The sequence below is a fragment of the Haliotis rufescens genome, unplaced genomic scaffold (assembly GCF_023055435.1).
Source record: "Haliotis rufescens isolate VD_foot unplaced genomic scaffold, xgHalRufe1.0.p SCAF_14, whole genome shotgun sequence".
Classification (NCBI taxonomy): Eukaryota; Metazoa; Mollusca; class Gastropoda; order Lepetellida; family Haliotidae; genus Haliotis; species Haliotis rufescens.
Window position 1 is genome coordinate 37,406,008 of NW_025963824.1, and position 10,356 is coordinate 37,416,363.

The following is a 10,356-nucleotide window of genomic DNA, read 5'->3' on the forward strand; positions in this document are numbered from 1 at the left end:
ACTATAGACCATCAACCAATGTTTAACAAGCCTTCCTTAACATCATAGCAAAAATCTAGAAAAATCAATTCAATTTCAGTCATCCTAAACCATTAACTAGTAATTTTACAGAATTGTTTTACTGAAATTCATTGTTTCATTTTCTTGTTTTTACTGGGGCGCTTGTCTTGATACTGATGAACTGGCCAGTAGTCCGCCAAATATATCCACCGTCGGCTGAAAGTTTAGCAATATATGTTTGCATCTAAGATATCTATATACTTTGCAGAGTTTGTGTGACCATCCTCAGTAAAAAAGAAAACAACACCTTCAAATGAAATGCAATTAGTTAAAATTATGTATTTATAGATTTCGATGTCGACAAAACAGATTCAAGCAGTTTTGTTACAGTTTAAAGCATTGCACAATATACTCTCGAAATAGACACATGAGTCATGCTTTCCTCGGGAATAGCCAAATACACTGAAAGTATCAATCAGTACGGTTGCGCTTATTCTCCTTCAACAAACCCGCTTTTCGTTTAATGACTGTGGTTTGCCTGTGTATGCCAGTGACTGTGTTTGTTTGTGCAGGTCAAGCCCGTCGAATACCGTGAGCATAGACATTGCAGAGTAGGACTAAAGTCAGTTGAAATATGTCTGATACAAGCCATGCTACACGGGCATAAACGCCCTTCAAGTTCTGTGCTAAACGAGATGTGTTTGAATATTAAACAGGCTTTAATCTATAAATATAGTAGGTGGTACTAGACCACAAGGACAAACTATACAAGAGAACGTCATTGTGGTGTAGCATTTCAGTATCGGATTCGCTCATTCGACTCCTATTACCACGGACTTTAGTGCATTTATTACTGTTCATGCACCGAATCAAACAAAACCCAATTTTTCCACTTTTATCAACTCATGTTGATATATTTGATATCAAAAGACACTCGGGTGAGATTTTCTGTGTATTAGAATGTCCTTTTGTGAAACCATGCATTAAAATAGATGCCCAGCGTCTATCGCCAGGAGTGGTTCGAATTGTATTCAGAGGGACCTTGGGCCCCAAAGAGGGTCCTGTGCGTCAACACATTACCCATCAACACAACTGCTGAAAGAATATGGAATGTAATGCATAAAAATAATTTAAAACAAGTGTAAGCCAGAACATGCCAATATAATAACAACTGCTAAAAGACTAAATATAACCGCGGGTAAGCAACAACATTAACTAGTGTCCAAAAGAAACGATACCAACTTATTTTCAAAGAAACATGCCAATTCGTATTGCACATCCCAAACACAGCATAGTCGATAAAAAATACCGGGAACACGTGATCACTTCCGGGAAAAAAAGTAAATTTCGTGAAAGTGACATTTCCCTCTCTAGCAGGTTCTGGACGTGCAGAAAAATTGTATAAAACGGCTGATCAGACACGTTGATATCACAGCAACAAAAAGAACACAAGATATGCCACGTTTGACAGCCATCGAGAGAGAGAGAGCCGTTGGAATGGTCCAACAAGGAGCGTCACACGTCGACGTCGCCAGAAGGTTGGGCTGCGCACGCATCACTATCACCAGGTTGATGCAGCGGTTACGTCAGACAGGTCAGACGTCAGACAGGCCCAGGAGTGGAAGACCACGAGTAACCACGCCCTGTGAAGATCGTTACATCCGGTTATTACACCTGAGGAACCGCACCGTAACAGCGACGTCCACGGCGGCTACAGCACTGGGACACAGGATCAGTCGACAGACCGTCTACAGGAGACTACGGCAGTATGGTATCCGGCCACGTCATCCCTACCGCGGACCGCTCCTGACGCCTCGACACCGGAACAACAGACTGATCTGGGCCAGGCGAGTTCGACGTTGGCAACGGCGGGACTGGGCACGTGTTATGTTCTCTGATGAGAGCAGATTCCTCATGTTCAGAAACGATGGACGGCAGCTTGTATACCGACGATTTGGTGAACGTTTGGCGCCTAACTGTATCCAACAGGTCCGGCCGTTTGGAGATGCTTGTCGTAATTCGTGGAAACCTGAATGCACAGCGTTATCTTGATGACATCCTACGGCCTGTTGTGGTGCCCTTTATTCAGCAACAGCCTCGTGGACTCCTTTTCCAACATGACAATGCAAGGCCACACACAGCAAGATTGACACAGAACTTCCTTGCCAACGCCAACGTACAGGTTTTGCCATGGCCCGCATGTTCACCGGACATGAATCCCATCGAGCACTTATGGGACCACCTCGATCGGCAAATCCGACGTCGCCGTGTGCCTCCAGTCAACGTCCAGGACTTGGAACGATCTCTTCTCGAGGAATGGCCACGCATCATTCCCAACGTCATCAGACGTTTGACGTCATCAGTCCGTAGGCGTGTTCTGGCATGTATAGATGCTCACGGTGGACATACCCGCTACTGACTTGACTTTGAGACGTGTGGTGTGACATTTCCCGTTGTTTCTGTGATCAGTGCTCTAACGAAATGTTCATTTTTCGACCCCCCCCCCCCCCCCCCCCCCCCCCCATCTGTAAAGGCTTAACATATTGGTTGAACAGATTTTATTGAAATGAAATTTTTGTACAGATGTTGTGAAAGGATTTCTCAAAAGCATAACACCAATCCTAAACTTCTGCATTGTTTAGTTTTTCTTTTATGTGGTTGCAAACAGGTGGTATCGTTTCTTTTGGACACTAGTTTATATCAACTGCATTTAAGACAACAAAACAGCCAATTATCTATCTTCAGAACATTAACAAAACAGTTTGTCATATCAATTCAGATGGTATAATTGCAAGTTTATTTCAATAAAGTCAAACATTTATGTTTGTGCAGACCCGTAAATGAGATTAAGGCTCAACGTCTGCTTATCGCCAGTAGGACTTCACGTGTTGTCTCACCTTGGTATGGATTGCACAGACATATTTAGTACACGTATACAGTATGGGGTGGGCTCACCCGGTCTGGTCATGTGTCAAGCTGCAACTGAAGGGTAGCAGTATAAAGGCAGCGGCTGGCGTACTGCGGGTCTTACAGCAGGAGGCGGGCTCTGTCAGCGTTTGGTCACGGCTGGTGAGTGTCGTTTATTCTCTTCTGCTGATATATACTGTTTCACGTTTGTAAAGGTGTAAACCATATGTTATCATTTACCACGGCACACAAACCATTGAATCCATCCACGTGAATATGTTTTTGAAACCTCAACGTTTCAATTGAAAACATTGAAAATTGAAAGGAAACAGTTTAGTGACGAAATTGCTGTTCGAACTCTTGGCATTTCATTGTAACACAGTATAAGGTTTAACTTGATATCTCTCTCAGATTTGTTGGTAGATATATCCAAATTCGCATGACTAGTAGGCTCTTTAAAGAAATAAACGGTGATGTGGAGTTATTTGTCGTAAAATAAAAAACAGCAGTGAGAATAAACCATGAAAGATGCAGTCGATCTCGTCAGTGTCGGACAAGTCCATTTTATGATTAGGGGGTTGAGTTGGTATTTCCCGCATATTCCCAGATTCCTCACGTTTATTATCTTTACCTTTGTCATATATCTCCCGGTCTTTGATGCCATCTGTCGGCCTTTGCATCCTCTTATCTATGGGGAACACCTCACTACCCTTTAAAATATAATGTCATCCAGTTTACGATGTTATCAAGCTGCGAGCGTGTTGTTGGAATCTTTAGAAATGACTTCAAGACAGAACAATGTTTTATCGTGAAGTACACTAAACCTCGTCCCTCGTTGTTCTTTGCGTAGCTCTCTTATCTATAAAGACATACAAAATGTATAACCTTGATATAAGACGGGGTGAAACTTTTATCTTTCCTTTCATCTTCATGTTACAATAAACTCACACCATGCTGTCTGTTTTGTTCTTGTTTGAGGAGGGCACCGGTGGCCCAGTCGTCTAAGGTGCCGCGATTCGCTGTGCAGAGTCGCGTACCTTGGGCTCGCCAGAAACCTATGATTGTGGGTTCGAATCCCGGTTCGCCCCGATTATGTTTCTAGGTTTGTCAGCACCATACCCATGCTCGTGGGTTTCACCTGCATCACTTCGGGCTTTCCTCCCACATTAAACTGACACGCCGTGATATAACTGGAATACTGTTAAAAACGGCTTTAAACCCAACTCACTCACTCACTCTTGTTTGAGTTTTGTACCAAATATTTCCCACGAAGCGGACCAATGTTCTGTGCCACGATTGTCCCTGTGAGGTATGCATGTATTAATGCACTTTCCCATCTTTTTTTTATCGGCGTTTGACAAGTCGTTAACAAAAGAGGCATTTTACTTATATTAGGCTATATCACGTGTTTGTCAAATACGCTTATTTCGTGAAGGCTGAAACGATGTATATCACGAATGTGCTTTGTTGTCTAATATTGAGAACATATGTTTGTCGTGTGGAATTCGATGCTGGTGACTATTTGAGTATTTATCACAGTCAATCCTTAAATATGTCACGATTACACCCTCTGCAAACACAAATCATACTTGCAGAAATCCCGATGGAGAGTGAACGGATCATGTATGTTGAATAAATCTTTGATAAACATTTAGCATTCTACCATTGGTTTACAGACGGCTATATCGACATTGAATAGGAATGTACACAGTGGTGTTGATATTATTTCATTTTCATTTCAGATTGTTTAACAGGCATACACGTCACAATGGCTGACAAAGGTACTTCCCTATGCAGACATGTGTTCAAGTTGTACAGGAAAACTGGGAGGAAACTGTATGAGCTGCTTGCTATGGGGAAACATGTGGGGGGCTGTGTCATTATGTGTCACCAACATTATATTACTTGCGTACAACATACAAACAAACACTAGCTTTTTTATGACAACAGTGATAGGTGCTACTCGTTGGGCAAGCGATGTTTACCCTTTAAGCGAAAACCTGGTGTCATGGCAGATATTCTGTCTTTTACGTCATGCAGACACTGTATTGGAAGACTTATTGATCTCTTGCATTGTAATATTTTGAATTGAACTGGTTGATCAAGGAGTGGGACCTGTTTGCCTATCACTCATTAATCGCGTAGTCGTGACTGAGTAAAACAAGCGAGCCTTGCAATCATGTCAATATAATTTTACTGCTGCAATAATTGTGGCACTCATGTCGTTTTGCTATCTGACACCGATATTATGTATTTTGTTGTCTTTTGAAACGATGCAGATATATTGCCTATGAAATTGATCTGACAGAAATTGTGATCATATTTATGGCACATAATAATTACCCTGAAAATTAAAACTTAGACAGAAATAGTCAATCTCCCGCATTTGCATTTGACTGAAGATCAACTGACAAAATGATGTAATTCATAATCCTTTGAGTAGTGGGTGTAAGACTGTTTGCATTCTCTTTCACAGGGAACCGTTCCAGCTTCTTAGACAGGGAAATTCGAATGGTACTTGTAGGAAAGACTAGAGTTGGTAAAAGTGAAACTGGGAATACAATAGCTGGAGTCAGAACGTTTGTGAAGACATTCGCCTCATTGTCTTTTACAAAGAATTGTAAACAGCATTCCTTTAACCGCTTCGGTTACGACTTGCAGCTTGTTGATGTCCCAGGTCTTTGTGACACAGTAAAATCACACGATGACATTAAGAAAGAGATAATGAAATGTGTAGCCCTGTCATCTCCTGGAATACACGCCGTTCTTTTCATAGTGAGGATAGGAAGGTTCACTGAAGAAGACAAAAATACACTGGAAACGTTCCTGCGCTGCTTTGGAGAAGGAGCAAAACGATTTGTGATTGTTGTATTTACTGGAAAAGATGACTCGGATGCGGATAATGATACTCTTGACAACTATCTAGATGATTGCCCAGTGACACTGAAGAAGTTTCTATTTGATGTAAGTGGTCGCTGTATTGCTGTCAACAACAGGGGGACGGATGCAGAGAAGGAGAAGTTTACCAGAGACCTGATTGACATGATAAAAATCATGGTTGGTGACAACGGCGGCCGGTGCTACACAAACGAGATGTATGAGAGGTGTGAAGCTGATCTTCGAGAAGCTGAGAAGATGGTAAAACTTGAAGAGAATAGGGAGAAGCAGACTGAGGAGAAACTGAAGCAAGAAGCAGCTGCCTTTGATGAAAAGTTACAGAGCCAGCATCTTAAAAAACAAGAATTGGAGAGACAACTTCAACAAAACGAAAGAAGATCAGAGGAAACAAAAGATGAAGAAAATCAGTTGAGAGAACGACTAAAAGCCTTAGAACTGTGGCAAAAAGAAGAAGAAAAGAAGAAATCATATGAAGATGAAAAGAATCGGATTGCTGAGCAAAAGGAGGCAGCTGCAGAGGAAAACATGAGGAGAGAAGTTCAGAAACTGAAAGATCTTCAGAGAACCTTTAGGGAAGAACATGAGCATATGAGAGAAGAACATGAGCGTATGAGAGAAGAACATGAGCGTATGAGAGAAGAACATGAGCGTATGAGAGAAGAACAAGAGCGTATGAGACAAGAACAAGAGCGTATGAGAGAAGAACATGAGCGTATGAGAGAAGAACATGAGCGTATGAGAGAAGAACATGAGCGTATGAGAGAAGAACATGAGCGTATGAGAGAAGAACATGAGCGTATGAGAGAAGAACATGAGCATATGAGAGAAGAACATGAGCGTATGAGAGAAGAACATGAGCGTATGAGACAAGAACATGAGCGTATGAGAGAAGAACATGAGCATATGAGAGAAGAACATGAGCGTATGAGAGAAGAACATGAGCGTATGAGAGAAGAACATGAGCGTATGAGAGAAGAACATGAGCGTATGAGAGAAGAACATGAGCATATGAGACAAGAAATGCGACATGAAGAAGCTCTGAAGCAGATACGAGAGAAAGTTGAAAAGGGCGACACTAGTTACCTTGGAACTGCTTATCAATGGGTAAAGAGCCTGATCGGTTCATTGAACCCATTTTCATAATGGTAGCTGTATTATGAAGATCTGTAAAAGATAGATTTTCAGTGATTCATTCATATAATTTTGTTACTTAATTATATATTCAATAGAACAGATTTTTTCATATACATTCCTGCACATCCAGATTTTGAGGTCGAGATTTCAGTTTTTTCTAGGTACAATCGAGCAATGCTCCTCATTCGAAGATTGCAAAGAGCGTCAAACGACTCATGGTCAAAAAGTCTTTTAATGAGGATTGAAATAAGCACCATTTGGGGCTGGGTTTATATCGAAAAAAAAATATTGTTCCCGAATATTCCGAAAAAAAGTAATTATGCTTCAAACCAAACCCTCCCCTCCCACACCCTTGTACTTACATATATGTATATATCCATGTGCATGAAAGTGTTCACGAGTGTGTGTTTGTGCTTATACCTGTCCGGAGCAATGTAGGTTCTATAGTGCTAGCCACAGTTTAACATGAATACCCCATTCTGACAGTGACTTTGAACCCACCAGTGCGTGTTATATAACCCATCAAGGCCGAGCCCCAGGCATGGTAGCAACTTTGGTATGGCGCGGTCAGGGGATCGAACCACTGACCTTACGCACTCCCTGCAGATGCACTATCCACTAGACCACAGAGGAACATGTAACCCATGTTTGGTTCACCTCCATTTAATTATTGAGAAACGTCTGTCGATGAATTGGTTTCTGGATGTAGTATTGAAAGTTGCGTAATGTAATTAGGTTTGTCTTCATGTTACTACAGTCTTGTTAGTCTTGTTAACTTCTTGGCTTTTGCGAATTTTGTTTTGAAATAATTTACCATGCTTTGTAACCTAGGTATGTATAAATAACAGCTAGATAATTTATGAATAACTGTTTCTCATGTTTTGGAACTATGCCATGGGAATAGTAATTTGGCTACCCTTTCATTTTTGCCTTTACCTTATTGCCATTTTGCCGTGGTCTTACTTTAGACATGTGTTAGATAGTTCCCTTCTGGCAAAATCTGCCGCGGAAGGTTTGAGCACTTCTGTTATATAATATGTTCTGGACGTGAGTCTTATGATAAACATTTGCCACAGAAACAATATGTTGTCACCTCTATCTACCATTTTAACTATTCAGGAAAAGAAATGTCCACATGAGTTTACCGCATTTTACTCCAAAGGATCACTACTCTTAAAAAGGTAATACCCCAAATTGTGTACATCTGTTGAAATAGCCAATGACAATATTGCAGCAAGCCATGTTTAATAGAGCAAAGGTCACGTGACATATAATGCCTGCAAACAACATGTGACTTATAATCAATCAGATCACTCGTCATAATGAGAGTAAAGCTGAAAAACACAATTATTCTGACAAAAACTCCCAGTAGCGCGTATGCGACCCTCGTGATGCGTTCACAACCTGACACGGCTTCTCATGCTCCTCGGGGTGGTCGTGTAGCCTAGTGGTTATAGTGTTCGCTCATCAGGCCAAATACCCGCGCCCAATTCCCAACCTGGGTACTATGTGTGAAGCCCACCCTTATATAGCTGGATTATTGGTAAAGTTTTGTAAAACCATACTCACTCACTCAATCTCATGCTCCCATTTAGTGTATGGATGGTTGCCAAGGGAAGATTGTTTCACTCTTCAGTAAGAACATTGCCGAGTTCCTGTGGTGTTGGCAGAAGGACAGGGCATCACGGGAGAGTGATCTGCAGCTCGTTAACACTTGCACCTCAATACGTACAATGACTCCTGCTCACGAGTCGAGGTCGTACGTTTCAATTCATGATTGCATCAGCACACGGTCTCACGTACATATCCAGAATGTCATACTTGTTGCGAAAACATGTCATCGTGCTCTGCTGTATGACAAGACAATCGGTTCTTCCAGCCCTATCGATCACACCCTAAGTCATGACTCAGTGCCCCCCATTGCTGTAATGTTCGTCTATGTCCTGAAATCTTTCTCACCTTCGGTCATGACGATCTGTGAAGTCTAGACAGTATATCGATTCATCAGTGAACAGTACTGATGTCCAGTCTTCGTCTGTCCAATTGACGTGATCTTCAGCCCCAATCAAAACGTCACTGTCTGTGATGTCGGGTCAGTTGGATGCGAATGCATACCCTTAGTGACCGGAGACAAGCCTCACTGAGACGATTGTGTACTGTTTGAGTAGAAACTTTAATGCCACTGGCGTTCCGTAGATCATTCCTAACTGAGGTGGCAGTCACGAAGTGATGATGTCTTCCCGCTGTGTGGTAGAACTCTGTTCCATGTCGCTGGGTATCTGCAGCTGGTATCTGCCTAATTCTTTGGTTGTCAAGCGACTTCTTTGAGGGGGCATAAGTGAATTCGGTTGTTGATGTTCTCTCTGATAATGATGTGCAAAGATTCTGTCACGATACGAATGAACACTGGTTTTCAAGCACCTCATGCACATCTTGCCAATGACTGCATGCCTCTGTACATGAGATACTTTAGGGGTAATCCAATCACTGTGTACAGGGATATTACAATGTTAATTTGTTGGATGGCGTGGCTGAGGTTGCCTAATCTGTCGTGCCAGGTGGTCCCACAGATGTTCGAGACCTGTTGAGAGATCTTGCCGGCCTAGGAAGTAGGTTCACGTTGTTGGCGTTGAACAATGCTCTGGTAATGTGGGCTGTATGTGGGTGAGTTGAAGAGAAAAGGCAGTACAATTGGTGTTAACACTTCACTGATGTAGCGTGCAGCGGTAAGATTGCCATTATTGACAACCAGATCCGTCTTCATGTCTCCGCAAATCCTACCCCAGACAGTCACACTGCAACAACCGTATTGTTCAATTTCCCTGGCCGCCGATAATTAAGCTCGATATTCCTCGCCCATCTAATTCTGTGACGTCGATGTTCAAGCGTTAACGTCATGCCCTTGAACTGTCGGTAGGCTCTCAGACCATAGTGACGAAGTCGTCTGGACACGGTCTTTCTGTTGATTGGATGACCAAGGGCATGCTCTCCCGATGACGTCACTGTGAGGTATCTGTTCCAAAGGTGAAGCAGTCGTTAATGGCGGTCTTCCTGAGGGTTGTAACTCGGTGTCCACCGTTCCTAGGCCTGTCTGCTGTTCCACCTGTCTGCCTAAACCGGCTGACTAACCTCGAATATCGTCCTTCTCGAACAGCCCATTACCTCAGCAACATGGGCCTGAGTTCACATCCGTTTTAAACCCGATTTGCATACGGGTATTTATCCAGGGGTTATGCCTGTTTCCTAGCAATAAGGGCATTATCACAACCAGCACATGCATTCTGCGCATGTCAGTGAAAGGAATGAATAAATTGCGTTTTGATGATACGTTTTAATCTATATTAAAAGGTGTTTTGACATTGGTTGAAAATACATTGCACATATATTTAAGGTGACGTTTTTTTCGTCCATGAGTTT

The 10,356-nt window shown here is 42.3% G+C and overlaps 1 protein-coding gene across 2 annotated transcripts; it reads left to right on the plus strand.

Moving 5' to 3' along the window:
* The first annotated feature begins 2,940 nt into the window (after positions 1-2,940).
* Positions 2,941-7,781, plus strand: LOC124128003 (GTPase IMAP family member 4-like). 2 transcript variants are annotated; one of them, XM_046491417.2, is made up of 3 exons: positions 2,941-3,069; positions 4,650-4,688; positions 5,384-7,781. In XM_046491417.2, the coding sequence occupies exons 2-3, from the start codon at positions 4,676-4,678 to the stop codon at positions 6,946-6,948; spliced, it is 1,578 nt and encodes a 525-aa protein (XP_046347373.2). In that variant the 5' UTR covers positions 2,941-3,069; positions 4,650-4,675; the 3' UTR covers positions 6,949-7,781. The 2 variants fall into 2 exon arrangements, with proteins under 2 accessions (XP_046347373.2, XP_046347374.2); XM_046491418.2 differs by lacking the exons at positions 2,941-3,069; positions 4,650-4,688 and adding an exon at positions 4,692-4,743.
* The last annotated feature ends 2,575 nt before the right edge of the window (positions 7,782-10,356 follow it).